Raw genomic sequence first — 24,968 nt, forward strand, 5'->3', positions numbered from 1 at the left:
AGTATATTCTGATTTGATTCCGATTCTGTGATAGGAGGGGGGTGACGGGGTGGGGCCGCGGGGTAGGGGGGCGGAGCCGCTGAGGGGCGGGGCCACACGATGAGGGCGGGGTCACTGGGCTGGGGCGGGGCGATGGCAACATGAGGGCGGGGTGAGGGCAACGTGGGGGCGGGGCGAGGGCAACATGGGGGCGGGGTCACTGGTCTGGGGGCGGGGCTCCTCGCACGCGTCTCGAGACGGAAGCGGCGCTGCATCCGCGCTGACCGGGCCGAGAGTTCAGAAGGAGAAAGTGGCACCGTGAGCAGTGACACAGTGACACAGTTATACAGTGACACAGTGAGTAGTGACACAGTGACACAGTGGCACAGTGAGTGAGTGACACAGTGACACAGTTATACAGTGACACAGTGAGTGAGTGACACAGTGACACAGTGAGTGAGTGAGTGACACAGTTATACAGTGACACAGTGAGTAGTGACACAGTGAGACAGTGAGTGAGTGACACAGTGACACAGTTATGCAGTGACACAGTGAGTAGTGACACAGTGACACAGTGAGACAGTGAGTGAGTGACACAGTGACACAGTGAGTAGTGACACAGTGACACAGTGACAGTTATACAGTGAGTAGTGACACAGTTATACAGTGAGTAGTGACACAGTGACACAGTGAGTAGTGACACAGTGACACAGTTATACAGTGAGTAGTGACACAGTGACACAGTGAGTAGTGACACCGTGAGCAGTGACACAGTGACACAGTTATACAGTGAGTAGTGACACAGTAACACAGTGACACAGTTATACAGTGAGTAGTGACACAGTGACACAGTGACACAGTGAGTAGTGACACAGTGACACAGTGACACAGTTATACAGTGAGTAGTGACACAGTGACACAGTGAGTAGTGGCACAGTGACACCGTGAGCAGTGACACAGTGACACAGTTATACAGTGAGTAGTGACACAGTGACACAGTGAAACAGTGAGTAGTGACACAGTGAGTAGTGACACAGTGACACAGTTACACAGTGACTAGTGACACAGTGACACAGTGAGTAGTGACACAGTGACACAGTGACACAGTGAGTGAGTGACACAGTGAGTAGTGACACAGTGACACAGTTATACAGTGAGTAGTGACACAGTGACACAGTGACACAGTGAGTGAGTGACACAGTGAGTAGTGACACAGTGACACAGTTATACAGTGAGTAGTGACACAGTGACACAGTGAGTAGTGACACAGTGACACAGTGACACAGTTATACAGTGAGTAGTGACACAGTGACACAGTGAGTAGTGACACAGTGACACCGTGAGCAGTGACACAGTGACACAGTTATACAGTGAGTAGTGACACAGTGATACAGTGACACAGTGAGTAGTGACACAGTGACACAGTGACACAGTGACACAGTTATACAGTGAGTGAGTGACACAGTGACACAGTTATACAGTGAGACAGTGAGAGTGACACGTGACACAGTGAATAGTGACACAGTGACACCGTGAGCAGTGACACAGTGACACAGTTATACAGTGAATAGTGACACAGTGAGTAGTGACACAGTGAGGAGTGACACAGTGACACCGTGAGCAGTGACACAGTTATACAGTGAGTGAGTGACACAGTTATACAGTGACACAGTGAGAGTGACACGTGACACAGTGACATGGTGACACAGTGACATGGTGACACAGTGACATGTGACACAGTGACACAGTGACACGTGACACAGTGAGAGTGACACAGTGACACGTGACACAGTGACACAGTGAGAGTGACACGGTGACACAGTGACACGTGACACAGTGACACGGTGACACAGTGACACAGTGACAGTGACACAGTCACACAGTGACAGTGACAGAGTGACACGTGACACAGTGACACGGTGACACGGTGACACGTGACACAGTGACAGTGTCACGTGACACGGTGACATGTGACACGGTGTCACGTGACACAGTGACTGTGACACGGTGACACGTGACACAGTGACTGTGACACGGTGACACGTGACACAGTGACTGTGACACGGTGACACAGTGACACGGTGCCCGTGAGCGTGATTCTCCACTTGTCTCGCTGCTGCGTGACACGGTGACACGTGACACGGTGACACAGTGACACGTGACACAGTGACACGTGACACAGTGACACGTGACACAGTGAGTGACACAGTGACACAGTGACTGTGACACGGTGACACAGTGACACAGTGACTGTGACACAGTGACACGTGACAGTGAGACAGTGACTGTGACACGGTGACACATGACACAGTGACACGGTGAGTGAGTGACACAGTGACACGTGACACAGTGACACGGTGACACAGTGACACGGTGCCCCGTGAGCGTGATTCTCCACTTGTCTCGCTGCTGCTGTGTGCCCCTCCAGGTGTCCGCCGTGAGCCATGGGCAAGGATGAGGAGGACGCCCCGCACGCCACCGCGGCCGCCAACGCGCAGGCCTCGAGGATGGCGCCGAACAGCTGCAGCCTTCTGTCCACGCTCGGCCACAGCGTCACAGCCCCGGGCAGTGGGCGCACAACCAGCCAACAGCAGCAGCAGCAGGGTAGCCTGGGACACAGGTCCATCCACACAGAACACAACCGCATCCTGGCCCAGGCAACCGCTGCCACGATGCGTCTGTCTCTCTGTGCCACCGATACGGCCGCCCGTCTCCACCAGCCGTCGCCACTGCTGCTGCAGCCTCAGACGATGTATCCCGCCGTCAACGTAGAGAACAAGATACTGAAGGAATATGAAGATAGCAAGGCCCTGAAAAGTCTCAAAATGGTTCATGAAACCTCAAGTGAAGACCTGATTAATACAATTCTTCTCCGCTACGCTGGGCATCAAATCATAAGCGGGAGCAGCAAAGGCGTTGCCGCATCAACGTTCCCATCGGGAGCTTTGAGTTTGACAAAGCAGAAGACGCCCAGCTCAGCTGGGATGCCGTGGCCAGTTCGTCAAGAGGGCATCGCGCAGGACCTGGCCAGCGCTGGCTCCGGCGAGAACACCGACGACGTCGCACCCCTCGCCGTGAGTGCGACGTGCGCTGAGGTCAATGGCTGGGGAGGCACTGGTTAGTGTCAGAGCCAGATTCACACACTGGGGGGCGTGGCCTCACGGTGGGGGCGTGTCCTCACTGAGGGGGCGTGGCCTCGCGGAGGGGGGGGCGTGTTAGACACACACCCCTCAGTGAGGCAGATGTGATAGCTGCCTCCCCTGGTGCTTTTTCATTGCAGTTTTTATGACGAGACCAGCGAGCCTAAGTATCTTTATACACGTACGTGAAATAGGTTACCTGGAGTATGGAAGGCGAGGACATGAAATGAAGGGGTCTACAAACATTACATTGGTGACATACTGAGATAGTAACAGGCACGCGCGTATTGCCCGAGCTCCATCCAGTTACTGAGGTGTTGCGCAATCAGAGGGGAGGCTGAGCTCGTCGCTGCCTCATCACTCGTCTCTTCCTGTATTTGCAGCAGAGCTCCGCAAATTTTGCGATTTTGACTCAAAAAATTATTGGAATCGTACAGAAATTACATTTATAACACAGATCAGTGGAAAAATCTTTATTTGATTTGATTATTTTTTTTTACTTTTCGTAACAGCTATTTTCATTGGAGTATGGCAGGTGAGGCTCTGCCTCCCCTGCCTCCCCTGACCGCACGTCCCTGGGCCGTGAGTGCGACGTGCCCCTCCTCATCTCAGCAGCAGTTACGACGAGGAGGGCCCAGGCTCGTGACAGTGCCCGTGCCTCGGTCACGGACGTGGGCCGTCCAAATGGCCCTACAGCACGTAGTACAGTACTCGGAGGCGTTCTAGGAGGCATGAGGAACGCCCGTGCCTTTGGGGTTTCGTTCCGGCAGCGAGGGGGCACAGAGCAAACCTGGCGAGCGACTTGATTTGATTGTCGTGGAACCCGGCGACCCGGGCTCTATTCCTGCTCACGGCCAACACCAGTGACGATTATCTGAACCGGTCCTGGGCCTCCCCTAGGTCGACTCAGCCTGGAATGAGTACGTGGTGCGGTGTGTCAACATCGCCACTGGGGAGACAAAGGCGGTCGGGCGTGGTGCTGGCCACCCACCCCCTCGTGTACCGTTCCGGGCTTCATAGGTGCTCGCTAACAGCACTTGACCCTACAGTCTGTTAAGGCTACACGGGGGATCTTTGTTGTTGACACGTGCAGCGGGCTGCGTGCGTATCTCTTTTTTTTCACGGGCATGATGATTTTGATTATATGACGCATGCCACGTGTGTGTGTGTGTGGCACGTGCGCTCAGGGCCACACGTGGATGGAGCAGAGCTTCACGCTGACCCTGGAAGGTTGGGGCGAGGAGGACGAGCCGGAGGAAGGGTCACCCGGCGAGGATGAGTGGGCGCCACTTCTGACACCTGCTCGACTTGTGGACACCACTCTGCCCCAGAAGGCAAAGCCTTTCCCCTTGCAATGAATGGGTCGGGAGGCGATCTCGAGGGGCACTGCACAAGGAAGGGGACTGTGGGGGCAGGGGTCACGTGGGTAGTGTGATGAGGAAATGGGAATGATTCAAATACAATAATTAACACGTGAATGACAATATATTTGAATACTTGAATTTGTAATGGTTGAAATCTAGTTTAAATCGGATTGGTTATTCGTGTGAGGTCAGGTAATACGGCTATTTTGACTTCCTGGACATCATTCTGACTTCTTAACTTTTCCTGAAGAAGGGAAATGACAGAAATCTGATCGTTAAATTTGGTTGTGTAATTGTTCTTAATCTCACAAGCAAGGTGAAACGATAAGAATTGGCACGTTAACCTCTTGTACTGAGCGACGATTAGCATTTGTTTTGTCTGTGTTGAGCGGAGGAAGGTCTCACAACAGAGATTTGGCCAGATCATTACATGGCTTAAACCTACAATTATGAAACGAATCAGAGAGTCGGTCGGTCGTGATGAGAGGCAAAGAGGGAAAGTTGAGCCTGGATGTGAACTGGTCTTGGTGGCAGCAAATGAGGAGTAGAATCCTCCAACTGAGCAATTGGTCGTGGATACGGCGGCCACGGAATGGAGTTGAGATGCTGGGGGCAGGAACGAGGAGTTCAGAAGCGGAGCGAGAGGAGGGGTCAGGTGCTGGAGATATCGGAAGGTCGAGGTGGGAGCTCAGTTGCGAGATGTGTGGGAAGCAGAGCCTGTGAACAACGATGATGATGACGATGATGATGATGACGACGATGACAATGACGATGACAATGACAATGACGATGACAATGACGATGATGACGATGATGGAGATGACGACGATGATGACGATGATGACAATGATAACGACGATGATGATGATGACGATGATGATGATGATGACGATGATGATGCCAGAGATTCAGCTTGAGGAGAAGTTAAGGAGGAGCACCTTGAACTTGAATTTTACCGAGGGCTGACGTTTTTGTTCCGAATACATTTATTGTACACAGTTGTAGAAGGTTTGATCTGAGATGTCATAATCCTCATCAACATCATCCAGTATAGTACTATGTTATATTGCTGCTGCTTATTATGACGATGAATTGTTGAATAATAATCATGGTAATGCATTCATGAGCATGTTCACTTGCTCAAAAACATTGGCGCACCTGACCCATGGGCTGATATTGGCTGAAGCGTTGTTGTTGTGGTTGTCGTATGGTGGTCCGGGCCACGGGGCGGCTGCCGTGGTGTTACCCGCTCCTTCCTGACGCGTCGCGTGCGTGCGGCGTGCGCTCTGCAGAAGGGCTTGCTGAGCGTCGTGAGCGTGTCGCTGGTGGGAGGGCTGACCCCTGACCTCACGGAGGGCTCTACCTGCACGACGCTCTTTTCTATCATGAAGGAGCTGGCCCAGACCGACCCCGAGTTTGTCCTCAAGGTGAGGTATGGTGCGTGAAGCTCTCTCTCGCGCTGCGCCGTTGCGCTGTTTCAGTGCAAATCCGCCTTGTTTGAGAACCTCCCCGGGAATCGATCTCCTTGCTTATTGAGCTCAGCCGTTCCTGCGGCGCATCCACCACAAGTGGTGGGACGCACCGTGACCTCGCAAGCACCACGCCCGGCCAGGTCGCTCAGCGGAAGAGCGAGCGGCTCGCAACTTGAAGTGTGCGAGTTCAAATCCTGGTCATCGGTTGAGTACCATTTTGTAGGATATCAGCAGGGGTTGATCTGTGGATGGCCTTGCCCCTACCACAGGAATGTGGAATTTCCACCTCTGGTCCAGGCCTGTAAGCAGGAGATGAGTACCAATGCCTCAATGCTCATTTGAGCAGTAAATCACTTCAGCTATAATTGTATAAAGTATGTCACATTCACGAACTGCCTTCTAACTTTTAAATAACACAAATGGCATATAAATTTTGCATACATCGACGTGCGGCGGCTGTTTTCTGCGCGCTACCACGCAGAGCAACATCACTGCTGAGTGCGGTCGGTTGGCCGTGCGGTTGTGCAGGTGGCGCTTTATTCCCGCCGAGAGCTGGGCATCAGGAAGACGTCAAACGTTCTGCTGGCCCTGGCGGCGCAGCTGCCCCCCTGCCGCCCCCACCTCGTGCGCTACTTCTCCGCGGCGGTCGTGCTGCCTTCCGATTGGCTGGATGTGGCCACCACCTACAAGGTGCGCCACTCCCCACGGCTCTGTGGTCATCACAACAATGCACCCAGCCCACCCGCCCGCTCACCCGCTCACACTCACTGACTCACCCGCTCACTCACAAATGCATACTCACTCACGCTCTCTCTCACTGAATCACCCGCTCACAAGAGACAACGAAAAAAGATCCCCTGTATAGCCTTAACAGACTGTAGGGGCAAGTGCTGTTAGCGAGCACCTATGAAGGCCAGAACGGTACACGAGGGGGTGGGTGGCCAGCACCACGCCTGACCGCCTTTGTCTCCCCAGTGGCAATGTTTACACATCGCACCAGGTACTCATTTGAGGCTGAGTCGACCTAGGGGAGGCCCAGGACACCGGTTCAGATAATCGTCACTGGGTGTTAGCCGTGAGCGGGAATCGAACCCGGGTCGCCAGGTTCATAGTGCAGCGCGCTAACCGCTACACTACCGCTCCCCACACTCACACGTGCACACACTCACTCCCGAACTCGCCCTCTCCCTCACTCACTCGCCACACTCCAGGTGACAACACTTCTCTCTCTGCTACTTCCGTGCGCACCTCTCCTCTTTGGAATTCCCTCCCATCGTCTCTTTCCCCCCAAACTCTTACAAACATAACCTAACTCAATGCAGGACACGTGTTAAATCTTATCTATTACAGCTTTGCAAGTGGCTGCTTGTTGCTAGCCGTTTGATGTTGTGACCTTTGGGCTTGTGTTGAGCACCAAAATAATAATCCACATTTACATAATGTAACCTCGCAGTGCTCTCGGCAATCACCGTTGTCTCGGTAAAAACCACGACACTGCAGTCGCCCTCAAACGGCACAGCCACTCAGGATGACCACCGAACCCCACGGCACCGTTCGCCTTGGCCCCTACTCGAGAGCCACGTTTGTGGGCATGGTTTCGATTAGTTTATCTCTCCTTGAGCCGATGCTCTCTGTGACCCGCTCGCAACGTGACGTGCACCGCCATCAGATTTGCTACATTTAATGATTGAGGATTTTGTTTCTGTGCGCCAAACCTGTGCAATAGGGCATTTGCGTGTGCACGATTCTGGTCGCCGCGTGTGCCATGTCCCCGTCTGCCTTGTCGCATCGTGGGCTCTGCGTTCTCGCTGCGTGGTGACGCGCGTGGCAGTCGCTGTTGGGCACGCGGGAGCGCCTGTCACTGCCGGCGTGCCTGCGCCGTGCGCTGGTGGAGAAGTTCCCCGCGTTTAACGAGCATCAGCTTGCCAAGTACAACAAGGAAGGACAGAAGCAGGGCTTGCGCAAGGAGGCTCCACCGGGAGAGGTGAGCGGTTCCCCCCCTCTCTGGCAGGGGGGCTGTGGATTTGCATCTCTTCACCGGAATCAGCGGTCCTCACACGAATCTTTACCGCATGGAAGCCCCAGTTAAAATGGGTTTTTACATTCATGGCACATGCACCATTCGTGTACGAAGCAATTGTTTGCAAAGCCACGTAGGTTGTATGATGTGTTGAGCTTTACAAAGCAAGACTGATAGTCAAGTAAATGTTATTATTGTGGTGCCTTTCTGGCACATCTTTCAGCCAAAGCGCCATCATCGCATTAATACTCAGATATAAACGTAGGCCATTCTTTACAGTTTATAATATAAAAATAAAAGCAAGTTGTGTCTATATTTTTGCATGCAAGTCCAAAAGAGCTGTGTTGTTGAGTTTGACTTTGAATGTAGCGATGGAGTCGAGTGTACGTAATTGCTATGAGGAGCTTGTTCCAGAGGCTGTGGTGCTGCAAATTAGAAAGATCTGTCCAACTGCGTGGTTTGTGTGTTTGGTTGTTGGTGGTCAGGCAAAGTGATCTGCATGAGGTTTCTGCTGTAAGTTACAGGAGCTTGGTTGTGTATTGCTGTGTATGTTAACAGGGAGCTGATGATGATGCTGCTGCAGTGGATGTGGCGTTATTCATGTCCCGTAGTACATAGTCTGTTTGCCGTATTTGGGCCTTTGGATGCAGAGGGTTGCGTGTGGCGATGTGACGAGATAAGCCACTGCATGACAATTGTTGGAGTGTTTTTTGACAGGAAGGGTCGGTCGGACACAGGCCAAAGCCAGAGGGGCAATGCTAGACGGAGCGAATGAGACAAAAACATTATTGATTCTTGAGTCGCATGCTGACCCTTCTGACTGCGACGAATTGTGGAGTCGTGTGGAGGGTGGTTTGCTGCATATGCCTCGTGTTTAAAGTCACTTTTACGTAGTATAACACGTAGGCTTTCAGTTTAACACCTAGGCTTTCGCGACCAATATCCATAATCGAGGCTTTCACGACCAATAACCCAACTGGTAATGGATATCCATTGCAATTTGTATGCATACACTCACCCCCCCTCCCCCGGCCTTTAAATCTGATTGGCTCAAGTGACGACATCACATTTATCCCTCTATTTAAGACAGACGCAGAAGGATTTCTCTACAACTCTGGCTGTCGCCTGATGATGCTGGTTGTAATTACTGGCGAAACGTCATACTCGAATTGTAAATGTTGTGGGTTTACTCTCCAACACACCGGTGTGCTGTAGCAGTAATGAATTGGCATGTTCTGTTTACGTGATAAGCCTTACTAATTGGCTGTGTCGGGTGGTGGCGGATTTAGCGACATTTATAAATTATGCGATCTAACCCAATAACCTTTTTGTGGATCACTTTTATATTTGCAAATATGGTTCGAGGTTGTGGCGGGGGGGACAGCTCCTCTGTCTGCCACTCTGACACCTGCATCCGTCGCTCTGCGTGCGCTCGGTGTCTCGCTGGACGCAATGTGTGCTTTAGGCGGAGAAGCGCTACAAGTATTCGTTGAAATACATGATTCGTAACCTGCACATCTCCAAGCCGGTGCATTCCGTCATGAGCCTGCTGGGAAAGAGGTGGGTTGTGTGTATGTATGTTGAACTTCTTTTGCACTGTACGTAGCAAACCACGCTGATCAGAGCGACGGGTTAGGGCCAGTTGACTTCTCTTGCTGCGGTTCAGACACAGTCAGAGAGGGTTGTCTGTCAGGGCATTGCACTTCATGCCATTGCCTTAGAGTCAGTGCTTTTTATTGCAATTCAACCATTAAACAACTGGCATTACATAAGGTCAGTTCCTTTTTGTTTTTGTTCCAAACCACTGTGTATTTGTCACTCCAGATAGTGTCTTCTTGCTGGCCTACACAGGAGTGCGACACTTTGTGAATACCTCGTGGTTTCCTTAGAGATAATATACTCCTAGTTCTTTCGGTAAAGTCACGTAGGTAAAAAATGAAATTTAAATTAATAAAAATAAAATAAAAATCACGACGTTTCGGAGGCAACACAAGTCTCCGTCATCAGGTGGAACCGTCACAGCCAGATTTGCTGCATCAAATCTAGAATTCCTTAGAAAGCACAAACTGGTATGCCGAACCTCACCACCTCCACAGAGTCCATCACCGCATTGGCACAATGCCAAGAGACCCTGAGAACTGTTGAAATACATTTCAGAAACGTCGTGTTATTGGACTGTTGCGTTCCGTTGCTCTGACGCACCGCCCTGTCCGGGTCTGACCCGGACAGGGCGGCACCCCTGGGGGCATCGGAGTCTCGCGAGGTTCGTGGGAACTGAGAGCGCCGTGGCCACGTGTGGGCAGATACCCGGGCGACCTGGCGACGTTCGCCCGCTCGGGGTTGCCGGGACCGTTTGACTCGCGCCGCGCCGGCACGCGGATGAAGCTCGCCGTCCCGGAGACCTGGGAGACGCAGGTGTCTCTGCGGGGAAACCGAGCGGAGGTCTGGGAGGAGCTCATCGGTGGGAGCTGCACGACGGGCACGCGCGCTTGCTACGAAGCCACTTTGTACTTCTGGGGGGTTTTTTCCCCCAAAACAATATTTCACGTGTAAAATATATCGCGACGAGACATCGTGTTTGAATCACGGTGGCGATTGATACGTACATAGAAAATGTGCAACGGCATAGCAAACGCATTCACAAATACAGCCACAGACAAAGATCCCCCTGCAGCCATTATCAGACTGTTGGGGCGAGCGCTGTTAGCGCACAAACACGGCGCACTAGGGCACGTGGGCGAGGGTGGCCAGCACCATGCCCGGCCGCTCTAGTCTCCACAATGCTGATGTTTACACACTGCACCCGGTACTGATTTAAATGGGAGGCCCAGGACTGATCCGGATATTTTCGTGCAAGTGGGGTAGCACTTAATCCCTTTCACACATGGAAACAAATTTTCGATGAATCCTCTTGCGTACCACCGTGGCCTGTCGAGCCAGGCGATGGCGACCTCCACGCTCACGGGTAGGGAGGGAGTCCCAAGGGATTGTGCGAGCCACCAGCCCCGGCCGCCTCCACGGTGCTGCTGGGTTACAGTGCTCGGGCAGCGGAGCCGTCAGCGCCCGGCTTCCCACGACCGCCCTGACTCGGCGCTCGCCGCGCCCTGTTTCCGTAGATCACAAGAAGCTGCCCTTCATGGCCATGCTGCGGAATCTGAGCAACCTCATCTGTGCCGGGATAAGCCCCGCACACCACGCCGTCATCCTGCGCACGCTCACAAGCAAGGTAGAGAGCGGAGTTGTCTCGGGGTGTCGGTGGCGCTCCCCGGCGAACCCCGGTCAGGGGCCCCCGAGTACAGAACGGCTTGTGCAGTTTTGGAAATGTCGAAAGCTATTCTCTTCTTGCGTATGGAGACATGTTTCAGGAGCTAAAGGTCAAGGTCTGCTGGCGACAAGAGGACTTCAAGAAAGAGATTGGATGTGTGTGTGTGTGTGTAGCGCGGTAGTGTAGCGGTTAGCGCGCTGCGCTATGAACCCAGTGACTCGGGTTCGATTCCCGCTCACGGCCAATACCGGTGACGATTATCTGAACCGATCTTGGGCCTCCCCTAGGTCGACTCAGCCTTAAATGAGTACCTGGTGTGGTGTGTAAACATCGCCACTGGGGAGACAAAGGCGGTCGGGCGTGGTGCTGGCCACCCACCCCCTCGTGTACTGTTCCAGCCTTCATAGGTGCTCGCTAACAGCACTTGCCCCTACAGTCTGTTAAGGCTATACGGGGGATCTTTGTCTTTGTGTAGCGCGCTGCGCCACGAACCCGCCGACCTGAATTTGATTCCCACTCCCAGCCAAAACCACCGCTTATGGCCAACACCAGTGACGAATATCTGAACTGGTCCTGGGCCTCCACTAGGTCGACTCAGCCTCAAATGAGTACCTGGTACGGTGTGCAAATATTGCCACAAGGTGTGGTGCTGGCCACCCACCTCGTGTACCGTGCCGGCCTTCATAGGTGCTCGCTACAGCACTTGCCCCAAAAATCTGTTCAGGCTATACGGGGGATCTTTGTCTTTGTATGTGTGTGTGTCTGTATCTGCAGGATTCAGTGGTGCGCAGCAAACAGTTCCCCTTTCGGTTTTTCTCCGCCTACGAGGTCCTCTCCGAGTTGGAGGCCCGGATACAAAAAGGAGGTTTGTACGTGTGCACGTTGAACTTCTTTCACACCGTACGTAGCCAACCATGCTCATCGGAGGTGCAGGGGAAGGACAACAAGAACGAGGTTGGAGGGAGGCTCCGCATCCCGCTCGTCACCCAGTCGCGAGGGCTGCTGCTGCTGGTGGTGTTGGTGTTGCTGCTGCTGGTGGTGCTGCTGGTGGTGCTGCTGCTGGTGGTGCTGCTGGTGGTGCTGCTGGTGGTGCTGCTGCTGGTGGTGCTGCTGGTGGTGCTGCTGGTGGTGCTGCTGCTGGTGGTGCTGGTGGTGCTGGTGGTGCTGCTGCTGGTGGTGGTGGTGCTGGTGGTGCTGCTGGTGGTGCTGCTGCTGGTGGTGCTGCTGGTGGTGCTGCTGGTGGTGCTGCTGCTGGTGGTGCTGCTGCTGGTGGTGCTGCTGGTGGTGCTGCTGGTGGTGCTGCTGCTGGTGGTGCTGCTGGTGGTGCTGCTGCTGCTGCTGCTGGTGCTGCTGCTGGTGGTGCTGCTGGTGGTGGTGCTGGTGGTGCTGCTGGTGGTGCTGCTGGTGGTGCTGCTGCTGGTGGTGCTGCTGGTGGTGCTGCTGCTGGCGGTGCTGCTGCTGGTGGTGCTGGTGGTGCTGGTGGTGCTGCTGCTGGTGGTGGTGGTGGTGGTGCTGGTGGTGCTGCTGGTGGTGCTGCTGCTGGTGGTGCTGCTGGTGGTGCTGCTGGTGGTGCTGCTGCTGGTGGTGCTGCTGGTGGTGCTGCTGGTGGTGCTGCTGCTGGTGGTGCTGCTGGTGGTGCTGCTGCTGGTGGTGCTGCTGGTGGTGCTGCTGCTGGTGGTGCTGCTGGTGGTGCTGCTGCTGCTGGTGGTGCTGGTGGTGCTGGTGGTGCTGGTGGTGCTGCTGCTGGTGGTGCTGCTGGTGCTGCTGGTGGTGCTGGTGGTGGTGCTGCTGGTGGTGGTGCTGGTGGTGCTGCTGGTGGTGCTGCTGCTGGTGGTGGTGCTGCTGATGGTGCTGCTGGTGGTGCTGGTGGTGCTGCTGGTGGTGGTGCTGGTGGTGCTGCTGCTGGTGGTGGTGCTGGTGGTGCTGCTGGTGGTGGTGCTGCTGGTGCTGCTGGTGGTGGGGGTGCTGGTGGTGCTGCTGGTGGTGCTGCTGCTGGTGCTGCTGCTGGTGCTGCTGGTGGTGGTGCTGGTGGTGCTGCTGGTGCTGCTGCTGGTGCTGCTGCTGGTGGTGGTGCTGGTGGTGCTGCTGGTGGTGGTGCTGCTGGTGCTGCTGCTGGTGGTGGTGCTGGTGGTGCTGCTGGTGGTGGTGCTGCTGGTGCTGCTGGTGGTGGGGGTGCTGGTGCTGCTGCTGGTGGTGGTGCTGGTGGTGCTGCTGGTGCTGCTGGTGGGGGTGCTGGTGCTGCTGCTGGTGGTGGGGGTGCTGGTGCTGCTGGTGGTGGTGCTGATGGTGGTGCTGCTGGTGCTGCTGGTGGTGGTGCTGCTGGTGCTGCTGCTGGTGCTGCTGGTGGTGGTGCTGCTGGTGGTGGTGCTGCTGGTGCTGCTGGTGGTGGGGGTGCTGCTGGTGCTGCTGGTGGTGCTGGTGCTGCTGCTGGTGGTGGTGCTGGTGGTGCTGCTGCTGGTGGTGGTGCTGGTGGTGCTGGTGGTGCTGCTGGTGGTGCTGCTGGTGGTGCTGGTGCTGCTGGTGCTGCTGCTGTGGTTGTTGTTTGCGATGTGGCTTCCAGACCCAAGGGGAGCTCCGGAGGGCAGCAGCCAGCTGAGAGTCACAGCGATAACACCCCACCAAACGCAGAGATGGAGCGTCAGATTCTGAAGAGAATTATAATTAATCTAGTGTTGTTTCACCATCAAAATATTACTGCAGGAAACATCACCATCACGTGGGGGTGGTCTTGGCACTGCAATTGTAAACTTTAGAAGAAATAGTTTTACAATGCTGCAAGTATGTCTGATGTAAACACATGTGTTGCTAATAATCGCCATTGTAATGATTGCAATAGCCACGTTCCTTTGCTGAATGAATCGTGAGACAATGAAAGCCTTTTCTGAGCTCATGGTCAGTTTAGTTTGAGGCTCACGGTAACAGCCTTGAGTGAATGCTGTGAGGTTCGGGTTGAACGCGTCAGACCATGACTGCGTGCACACCGTGGCTTTCGTTTCGCCAGAGGAGGACGTGCCAAGCTTGCGCGTGATGATGAAGAACGCCATTCTGAAGAAGTTACGGGGCAAGTCTCGAAGGAAGCCAGCCTCGGCCTCGTCCACGAGAGGAAAGTTCGACGCGGATCTGTACGCCGTTTGTAAGAGGGCACGGAAACGCCTCCTCAAAAAAAGGTAGGCACGGCGCTTGCACCCGACGGAGGAAAGCGCCGATGTCTCGTGCGCGCAGCTGCGGGAACACAAACACCGCCTCTGTTCTAGATTTGAAGGTTTCGTGACTGCAAGGATTTATACTCTTAGGTTTTTTTGGTAAAGTCACGTAGGTAAAAAATTTAATAAATGAAAGAAATAAATAAGAAAAAATTATAGAAATAAAATAATAAATCACGACGTTTCGGAGGCAACACGGAAGCTTGTGTTGCCTCCGAAACGTCGTGATTTATTATTTTATTTCTATAATTTTGTCTTATAATCTATTATTTATTTATTTACCTACGTGACTTTACCGAAAGAACCTAAGAGTAGGCCTCTGTTGTCTCGCAGCCAGCATTGGACGTACGCAAAGTCACGTGCCCGCCGACGTTGTGCGTACGTGTGGCTCGTGCCCCGCTGTGAGCGCGCACACGTGCGTGGCGACTCGTCGTCGTGGCCAGAGCCGAGAGTTAGGAAACAAAAGTCGCACGAGCGTGTTGAGATTCGTCACGCGACGGTGCCTCTTTTGCAAGGGCGACCTGGGAAACTGAAGACAGGTCGCTCCGTCTTTAACAAAGACAAAGAGCTACCGTGTAGCCTTAACAGACTGTCGGGGCAAGTGGTGTTAGCGAGCGCCTACGAAGGCCGGCACGACACACGAGAGGATGGATGGCCAGCACCGCATCCAGCCACTTTTGTCTCCCGAGTGGCCATGTTAGCATACTGTACCAGGTACTCATTTGAGGCTGAGTCGTCGACCTAGGGAAGGCCCAGGACCGGTTTAGATGATCGTGTTGGCTGTGAGCGGCAATCAAACTCGGGTGGCCAGGTTCGTAGCGCAGAGTGCTGACCACTGCACCACCGCTCTTCTTCAGGCATCTTTTGCAGCGCACAGATAAACAAATCCGTGCTTAGTCCATTGATTCCGTCTCGGCAGGGATTAATTCTTCAGCTCTTGACTGTATTTCGCCTTTCATGAGTAGCCATTTCCCTGATGCTGGCACGTCTCGTAACGATTCAACATCGCCGTCGTCCCACATTCGTTGTCGCCCCCTCCATCTACAAACTCCCTCGTCATCAACAACCGTGGCTTGCTGGCTTCGCGCGAGCATCTCCCGTTGCAATAAGGAACCCCGGATCCCGGATTCTTGCCCCTTTCAACTCCGCGGTAGCTGAAAGCATAAACCGGTGTGCCTAGAGAAGAAAGCTTCGTTTATTGTGAGGTCACAGCTATTACACGGTGCTCGGTGTGATACTTAGCTGCTGGGAAGATTGTTAGGTGTGTGTTGTTGTGCACACACTGGCTGCCGGGAGTTCTGTGTGTATCGTTGTGTGTTCTGTGTGTATTGCTGTATGTGTTGCTGTATGTGTAGTGGTGGTGCGGACACGCGCCCGCAGTGAGAGATCACGGGGCGGCGCGGGGTGCGTGGTTGGGCACGCGATGTAGGCGTGGTGTTGACGCGCGCGCCGAGAGTGAGAGATTACGGGGCGGCGCGGGGTGCGTGGTTGTGCGCGCTGACACAAGGTGGGAAAGAGGATCGTGGGCAGCGCGCAGTGATTGGTCAACTGGGGTGGGTGCTCTCAGCGACGTCCGCATGAAGGACTATAAAGGGGGACGCGCGGGAGCACTCGGGGAGTTGTTAACCAGTCGAAGACTGAAGACGGAGTTCAGAGGTAGGCCCTGAGACCCCTAGTCCCGCTGTCCTTGTGAGGGCCGGGGCCCTGTGTGGCTCGGAGGCGAGACTGTGGGACCCGTGGTCTGACGTCCATGTGGACCGAGACTGTGGGACCCAGAGTCGAGACGGACACCCTGGCTGGGTGTGTTCCGAGAGGCTATGGGGCGTAAGAGCCCGTGTGGGTGAAGCCGGGGGAACCCCGTGGGTTAAGGCTGGAGTTAGCCACCCGTGTAATATAAGCTGGTGTTAATAAAAGAGTGTGCTACCCGTAAGGTCGTCTCCCGCCAAGTTCCTACATTACAACTGGCGTCAGAAGTAAACCTGTCTTCAAAAGGATGGATACTAGGAAGACTACCCGTACCCACGAGCGAGATCGGGAAGACGACGGCGTACCGGAGCCACAAACCTCGGAAGGAGAGGACGAGGAGTTGCCGCCGATGCAGCACTTCGCGGCGATGGCCGACGCTCCGCTCGCCTCCGACACCAGCCTACAGGATGCACACTCCCCCCTGGCGGAGTTGCTGCCGCTTCAATTTTGGCGGAAATCACCGTTTCAGCAGGCGGGAGGACGACTACGAGGTTGGAGGAGGGAGTGCGGCCGAAGGGATTCCGCCAGAATGCGCTTTGCGCCGAAAGTTTTGAAATTGGCGCCATTTTTGAGGGTCCACCATCGGTTGGCGGGAAGCGTGGACACCACGTGGTCGGAGACCTCCACTCTGTACAGCCCGCGTCATCGGCGCGCGCCAGAGCTCTCCACCATGCGCCTGCCGACGGAGCCGACATTTTCGTCAACCACAGCGGCGCACGGGAAAAGCATTCCTCGGAGGACGACGACCAGGTCTTCCAGCAACGACTGCCCGCGCTGACGGCGTTCAAGGCAGACGGGGGCGACTGGGGGGCCTTCCAACGAAGGTTCCTTGCACATCAAGAAATGTCGGGGTGGTCCGACACCACTGCCCTACGCGCGCTGCCAGCGACACTCGATGACGACGCGCTTGCGGCCTTCACATCCGCCCTAAGGTCATCCCGCTCAACGCTCTAGGCCACGCTACATCTAATGGCTAAGGTGTTCGGACCGCCCTCGACCTGTCGCCACCAGTTCTACGAACGGCGCAAGATGGTTGGAGAATCTACGCTCGCCTATCGCACGGTGCTGCTCGCCCTGGCGGACGCTGCTTTTTTCCGCATGGACAAGGAGGGGAAGGACGCCATGGTGACAGAGCAGCTGCTGGCATTGGCTCACGACCTGGGAGTCCCCATCAATACGGCGGACGAAATGGACATCTGCTCCTTGGGGATTGCTACAAGTATTCACGCACACGAGGTCCTCAAGCGCAAGCGGACAGTCGTCTGTGCATCGGCGGGGATCGCGGCACCTGCCGCCACGGTCGCCGAGCCTCAGACTGCTACGGCTCGGGAGGAGGCCTTCACCGTGTCGAGACCGGGGGAGTGGAGAGCGGGAGGTCGTTCGCCCACACGTTCGTCCCGCAAGCTGGAGCAACCAAAACCCACGACGTCCCTCGTCATGTGTTACAACTGCGGCCTTCGGGGTCACGTCGCGTCCGGGTGCCGGGCTCCGCGTCAGCGCGCCACGGGACCACGTCCGGACGACGACCAAGGCCCCAAGTCGTCCCAGCTAACCCCGGCAAGTCGCGGCACCCCACACGCTCGGTCCACATACACGGCACACTCGGGTCGCCGCTTCGCGGTGGGGGGACCCCGTATGGGTACCGGGGATTCGGTTCGGCGAGGGGGGTTCGTACACGGCCCGAAAGCAGTCGAATGGTCCGAATTGGCCCACAGGATAGTGGCTGCGTTGGCCGGGTCGTCCGTGGTAACGGGTTTTATTGATGGGGTTGAGGTCCGGGTGCTGGTGGACACGGATGCCTCAGCCACTATCATTTCGGACCTTATTTATAACATCCTTCCCGTCCAATGTCGACCCCTTTTGCCGGTGGACGTACCATTTTACGCGGCGAACGGGGGATCCTTGGGAATCATCGGACAGATTTGGGCGACTATTTGTATTGGCGATATCAAATTGGCGGGTCCTATTTTTGTATCATCATCTCTGGCAGTTCCTTGTTTACTGGGTACGGACTATCTGGCTAAAATGCCCATTAAAATTCTCATCGATCAGGCCTGCATTGAGCTTCTATCGGGACGGCGGGTTGCATTTTTGACGAGTCCTACAAAAATACGCACGGTTTGTGCGATGGTTCAGGCGCTGGCAACTCAGACTGTACGGGTACCCCCGGGATCGCAAATGTTGGTACCCCTTCGATTGAGAAAACCCCTCGGGGTGGATGCGGCGGAACAAGGTGTTCTGTTGGGGCCGTCAAACAGAGCTGTTGGGGGTCTCGACTTAGCGGTAGCTCAGACCATGGTGCGGGCGGACAGTGAGCCGTTCGTTATGGTTCTGAATACGGGGTCGCGGCCAGCCGTAATTACACAGGGCACGATGCTGGCTCACGCGGCGCCGCTACCCGTCGATGAACAGCTCGTTGCACACGCGGATTCGGGCCTCGATACGCATCCTCCATTTGAGGAGGGGACAGAGTGGTTGGACTCGTTGTGTGCTGGGTCTAGTAACTTGTCTAGTGTGCAGTTGGGAGCGTTGAGGGGCTTGCTACTCAAATTCGCTGACGTGTTTAGCAGACACAAGTACGATATTGGCTGCACAGACCTGTTGCGCCACCACATAGCGACGGGTGACGCGGCCCCTATTCGGCAGAATCCCTTCCGGCTCAGCCCAGCCGAGAAGGAGCATGTGCAGTCGGCTGTTAATGACATGTTGGCGGCCGACATCATTTCGCCCTCTTCCAGTCCGTGGGGTGCTCCCATCGTCCTTGTTAAAAAACAGGACGGGTCCTTGCGGTTCTGTGTGGATTTCCGCCGCCTAAACAAAATCTCAATGGCCGACGCGTATCCACTCCCCAGGATGGATGAGTCGCTGGATGCCTTGGTGGGAGCACAGTTTTTTTCGACGCTTGACCTGCTTTCGGGATTTTGGCAATTGCTCCTCGATGACGAATCGAAACCAAAGACCGCTTTCCGGACACCAGGAGGCCTATTTGAATTCAATCGATTGCCCATGGGCTTACATTCCGCTCCCGCCACGTTCCAGAGGCTCATGGAATTGGTTTTGTCAGGACTCCAATGGGACACCTGTTTGATTTACCTCGATGATATCATCGTTTTCAGCCGGACTTTTGAGGAGCACCTCCAGCGACTGAGAGTGGTGTTCCTCAGGATGCGTTCCGCTAAATTAAAATTTAAACCGGCGAAATGTTACCTGCTTCGGGAATCGGTCAGGTACTTGGGGCATATCGTTGGCCGTTCAGGGATCTCTACAGACCCTGCTAAGACGCACTGCGTCAGCTCATGGCCAACGCCAACCTCAGTCACTGAAGTCCGCAGCTTCATAGGATTCGCCTCCTACTACCGCCGTTTTGTCGAACATTTTGCCACCATAGCCAGGCCCCTACACGCTTTGACGGCTAAAGGAGTAAGGTTTCACTGGGGGCCGGAAGAGGAGGCTGCGTTCTGCTCCCTTCGAGACGCCTTGGTGCGGGCTCCCCCCTTGTGTTACCCCGATTTCACGCAACCGTTCCTGCTTGACATGGATGCCAGTAACACGGGTATCGGGGGAGTGCTCTCACAGGTGGTCGGGGGGGTCGAACGGGTGGTCGCCTACGGTAGCAGAGTTTTGTCACCTGCGGAACAACGCTACTGTGTAACACGTCGTGAATTGCTAGCGATCGTTTTTTTTATACAGCAATTCAGGCCGTATCTCTACGGCCGTCATTTTACTGTTCGTACGGACCACACGGCTCTCCAATACGCTATGCGAGTGGCGCAACCCTCCGGCCAATTGTCCCGATGGCTGGAGGTCCTCCAAGACTACCAATTCACGACGATTTACCGTAAGGGATTGCGGCACTCGAATGCGGATGCCTTGTCGCGATTGCCGCCCCGCTCGGAATGCGCATGTCTTCTGGGATCGGCGCGGTGTAAACCCCCTGTCGCCGTCCCCGCGGAAGTTTTGCTCGCCGCCACTGACGCTCCGGGGGTCGACGCGCCCGCCGCTCCCACGGGGAGGGACTCGTTACTAGCGTTGCCTCTTATCGAGTGGGGCCGTCTCCAAATGGCCGACAGCTCCCTACTCACGCTGCGTCGGAAGGCTGACGCTCCCGGGGGGGGGGAGACGCGGGTCGGTTCTTGGGTGGTCAGACAGGGCCTCCTGATGAAGTGGGACAACATGTCTCGGCGTCATGCGCTCGTTGTGCCATTTGCTATGCGGGGTAGGGTCGTTCTGGCTGCTCACGAACGACTCATGCATTTGGGATTTCACAAAACGCTCGCCCTAATCCAACGGGACTATTATTGGCCGGGTATGGGCAACGACGTGGCAAACATCCTTAAGGGATGTGTGGGGTGCGCCCAAAGGAAACCGCCACCAATAGCGGCTAATCCACCGCTACAATCCATTCAGGTTTCGCGCACGAACGAACTGGTTGCGCTCGACATCTTGGGGCCCTTTCCCGCTACACCTAGGGGTAATAAGTACCTGCTGGTTGGCGTAGAATACTTCACCCGATGGCCCATGGCATGGCCACTCGCCAACCAGTCGGCTGCGGCAGTGGCGGACGCCTTTGTCCAGGGCTATGTTTTGGACAAAGGCGCCCCCGAACGCTTGCTGACGGACCAAGGGAAGAATTTTTCGAGCGTTTTGTTGCGCGAGGTGTGCGACCTGTTGGGTACAAAGACAGTGCGTACCTCCCCGTACCACCCGCAGACTGATGGAATGGTTGAACGTCTGAACAGGACGATTACTTCTATGCTGTGCCAACAGGTCTGCAACGATCAGGTTGATTGGGACTTACAGGTACCTGGGGTACTCGCGGCCTATCGAATGGCCCCTCATGCGGCGACGGGGTTTTCCCCATTTTTTCTCATGTATGGGCGGGAGGCCGATCCGGCCATGGATGTCCAACTGGGGATTTCCCAGCCACGTGCGAAATCTAAATTGGCCGACCACATCAAATTTAATATCGCCAAACTGGCTGAAGCGCGAGAGGCTGCGAGGTTGAATTCGAGGTCTCGCCAGATCGCTAACGAAAGATTGCATGAACGAAAGGTGTATATGCACGATTGGAAACCAGGCGATAAGGCCTGGCTGCACTGTCCACATGCACCGTTGGCTACGTCCCCTTAATTGTTGAGACCATGGAGGGGACCGGTGGAAATCGTGCGTGTTGCACGACCCCAGAGTATCCAGATTAAATGGGAAAAACGCCGTTGGTACGTACACCCCTCCCGGCTGAAATCCTTTGCGGCACCGCATGGCCTCCCTTTGTGCCGTAACGACCGAGCGTGTGATGTGGCCGTCGACTCGGGGAGGGATGTGTCGCAGGCTGATCCTCACGTGTCTCCACCTGACCCACTCCCAGGTGTCTCGGACCTGACGGCTGTTGACCGTCGGGAACCGGAACCCCGCGACACGCGCGGATCTCCGATGCCTGCCCCGTGCCTTCCTGGACTGCCGGCACCACCGGACGGTCAACCGCGTCTGGTGCCGTACGACGGACCGGCCAGGTGGACTCGTGCTAAGACACAACACTTTTCATGAAAAAAAAAAAAAAACGAGCTCGCCGCCGCGTTCCACTTCTGCCCGGTGTAATGTCCCGTTCAAGGGGCGCTCGGAAATGAAGGGACGCTGCACGAGTCATTTTTTTGCATACACATTTATTGTTGTCGCTCGCCGCGTTGTACATATTGTTCTTGTTGTGTTGTGTTGTTGTTGTTGTTGTTGCTTGTGTTACGGGGCACACACGGGGGGGGGGGGGGTAATAAGATTTTTTTATAGCAGCCAGGTCGGCTGCGAGCTATGTGGTAGGGGGTGATGTAGTGGTGGTGCGGACGCGCGCCCGCAGTGAGAGATCAAGGGGCGGCGCGGGGTGCGTGGTTGGGCACGCGATGTAGGCGTGGTGTTGACGCGCGCGCCGAGAGTGAGAGATTACGGGGCGGCGCGGGGTGCGTGGTTGTGCGCGCTGACACAAGGTGGGAAAGAGGATCGTGGGCAGCGCGCAGTGATTGGTCAACTGGGGTGGGTGCTCTCAGCGACGTCCGCATGAAGGACTATAAAGGGGGACGCGCGGGAGCACTCGGGGAGTTGTTAACCAGTCGAAGACCGAAGACGGAGTTCAGAGGTAGGCCCTGAGACCCCTAGTCCCGCTGTCCTTGTGAGGGCCGGAGCCCTGTGTGGCTCGGAGGCGAGACTGTGGGACCCGTGGTCTGACGTCCATGTGGACCGAGACTGTGGGACCCAGAGTCGAGACGGACACCCCGGCTGGGTGTGTTCCGAGAGGCTACGGGGCGTAAGAGCCCGTGTGGGTGAAGCCGGGGGAACCCCGTGGGTTAAGGCTGGAGTTAGCCACCCGTGTAATATAAATTGGTGTTAATAAAAGAGTTTGCTACCCGTAAGGTCGTCTCCCGCCAAGTTCCTACATTACATATGTATCATTAAGTGTTGGGTGTGTTGCTGTGTGTATCATTATGTGTTGGGTGTGTGTTGCTGGGTGTATCATTATGTTTTGCTGTGTGTATCATTGTGTGTTCTGTGTGTGTTGCTGTATGTGTTGCTGTATGTATCATTATGTGTTGGGTGTGTGTTTCTGTGTGTATCATTATGTGTTATGTGTGTATCATTATGTGTTGGGTGCGTGTTGCTGTGTGTATCATTGTGCAATTCTGTGTGTGTTGTTGTGCGAACCATTGTGAACAGACTGGCTGCCGGGTGTGATGCGGAGCTGCTGGGCCGGTACAAGCAAGCGCTGGACCACGCCGTGAAAATCTCCACGTCGCACAACGTCGCGCCGCTGCCGGGCCGAACGCTCGTGCTGTGCAACACCTCGGCGGCCATGAGCAAGCCTTGCAGCACAGGCCGCGGCTTGGGGAAGTCCCGCACGGTACGTGCGGCACGCCACTGCTTCGAGAGCAACATCAAGATGGCTTCATGAGCAAAGCCACAGCTGCTGCTGCTGCATCCTACTGTAGATGCGCCACCTCCTAGATCACTGTTGTTTCATTGCTTTCATGGCTTTATTTTGGTGATTTTTGAAAAGTTTGTCGGTTTGGCCATGTTTGTTTGTTGTAGTACAGAGTTAGACTGATGGCCTTAATGTAAGTTGTCTTGTGGTTGTTGTTGTTGTTGTTGTTTGACTTGCATCCCACTGGGATTTTTGCACACAGTGTTAGTGTACGGTGCTTTTTCTGCAATATTTTGCTGTCTTTTCTTGGATTTTCTGTTTGCACTCAGTCACATATTCACTTTAAGATGTTGTCTTGTTCATGTTTTTGTTTGTTTGTTGCGGTTGCACCCGATTCAAGAGCCGAATGGCTCACAGGGCTATACCAGATAAATGAAACTTGAAACTTGCCTCGACGGTCTCACACCGTCTGGCCCTCGGTCTCTTCCCCTTGGTCACCGAACTCATGGAGACCACGCCAATGCCTGTCTTGGCAACGAGCCTTCCCCTATCGCGCACATATGCCCCACCCAGCACAGCCTCTAACATCCTTTTACCATGAATTTGGTTCGTAAAAGTTATTTGTCCCGGCCAACTTTTGTGACATAAACTGGCAGCTGTAAGGTGATGCCACCACAGGTGATAGCGCCAAGCGGAGCATCTCGTCTGGGCCCGTGAGATTTCCCCGTCGTATATTTTCATCGTATGTATCACTTAAGCTTTTTCGTGTAACCAATCACGAGGGAGGGGTGGGGTGGACATCCTGAACGATGTTATGATTGTGCTCAATTTGTTTGTGTCGCACCCCTTAAAAAAATAAACCGCGAGTAGCAACATCGTTACATCGCTACGAGGACTCGGCAAGTCAGCCCCCGTTTGGGGTGCGCTCGCCCGTGAAGCCGAACGGATTCTCGCACAAATTGCTCACCACCAAGTGTGCCGCGCCTGCGTCCGACGCCGTGGCCCCGCGTGGTTTTGTGACGGTGCGCCCGCGCTGCGATACCGCAGGTGCTGGAGGTGGCCCTGCTGCTGGGGCTCATGGTGAAGTTTGCGAGCGAGCACGCGGAGCTGGTGCTGTGGGGCCGGGGCTCCGCCCGGCACGTGCAGCTCGCGGACGGAACCGTGCTCGAGAATCTGGAGCAGCTGCTGCGGGAGGTGACCGGCGCACGGCTGCGATGCGATGCTTGTGGTTTGACAAGTCGCTGCTGCGACAAGGTCACTCGAGAGTGCTTGGACAGCTTTTGTCCCTAACTGATATTGACGATCATGTGTGCATAATGCCAGTACTTTACCAGTCGAACAGAAAATGTGGAGTGCTGGTTATCGGTGTGGCGCGTGGAGTGTGTGGATCGTGGAAGGTAGAATGCAATGGAGAATCCTCCAGAGCCACTTCTCATAAACACCGCTTGTGCAGGAGGAGCAGAAGCGGAAGGAGGAGGAGGATGACAGCGATGACAGCGACGACAGCGAAGCTGCGGTGGAGAGCGACGACGAGGATGACACGGGCTTACCTGAGGAGCTGCTGTCCACCCTGCTCCTGCAGAAGAAGCAGGTATTGGTGGCGCTGCCGACGGATCATCGTCCCCACGCGGCGGCCTCCGTGAGACCCCCCACAGTTCACTCCAAACACACCGTCGGTCGATGGTGACTCTTCAAGTCACATGACTCCTTCTCCCCCTCTCCTTAGGTCGCGGTTCATGGCGGGGGTGCATGCCACCTCGTGGCACGAGGCCTGCAAACCGCAGTTGTTATCCTGCAGCCTGTTTGCCTTCCGGAATAAAACCGAGTCTTTACGAACAATTTTCTCCTTCCAAAGTGACAACTTTTCAGCGTCCC

General features: G+C 55.1%; 1 protein-coding gene across 2 annotated transcripts in view; it reads left to right on the forward strand.

The window, feature by feature from the left end:
- The first annotated feature begins 212 nt into the window (after positions 1-212).
- Positions 213-24,968, forward strand: part of TEP1 (telomerase associated protein 1) — a 59,336-nt gene continuing 34,580 nt past the window's right edge. Inside the window, exons 1-14 of one of the 2 annotated variants that reach the window (XM_078606685.1) lie at positions 213-336; positions 2,408-3,053; positions 4,307-4,453; positions 5,776-5,910; positions 6,484-6,645; positions 7,787-7,939; positions 9,441-9,535; positions 10,279-10,436; positions 11,092-11,201; positions 12,015-12,105; positions 14,242-14,407; positions 22,889-23,072; positions 24,141-24,287; positions 24,547-24,684. In XM_078606685.1, the coding sequence (XP_078462811.1) occupies positions 2,424-3,053; positions 4,307-4,453; positions 5,776-5,910; positions 6,484-6,645; positions 7,787-7,939; positions 9,441-9,535; positions 10,279-10,436; positions 11,092-11,201; positions 12,015-12,105; positions 14,242-14,407; positions 22,889-23,072; positions 24,141-24,287; positions 24,547-24,684 (2,316 nt within the window). In that variant the 5' untranslated portion in view covers positions 213-336; positions 2,408-2,423. The remainder of the gene's footprint in view (positions 337-2,407; positions 3,054-4,306; positions 4,454-5,775; positions 5,911-6,483; positions 6,646-7,786; positions 7,940-9,440; positions 9,536-10,278; positions 10,437-11,091; positions 11,202-12,014; positions 12,106-14,241; positions 14,408-22,888; positions 23,073-24,140; positions 24,288-24,546; positions 24,685-24,968) is intronic. The other variant, XM_078606684.1, reaches the window with a different exon arrangement.

Source organism: Lampetra planeri, chromosome 26, assembly GCF_965212315.1.
Source record: "Lampetra planeri chromosome 26, kcLamPlan1.2.h2, whole genome shotgun sequence".
Classification (NCBI taxonomy): Eukaryota; Metazoa; Chordata; class Hyperoartia; order Petromyzontiformes; family Petromyzontidae; genus Lampetra; species Lampetra planeri.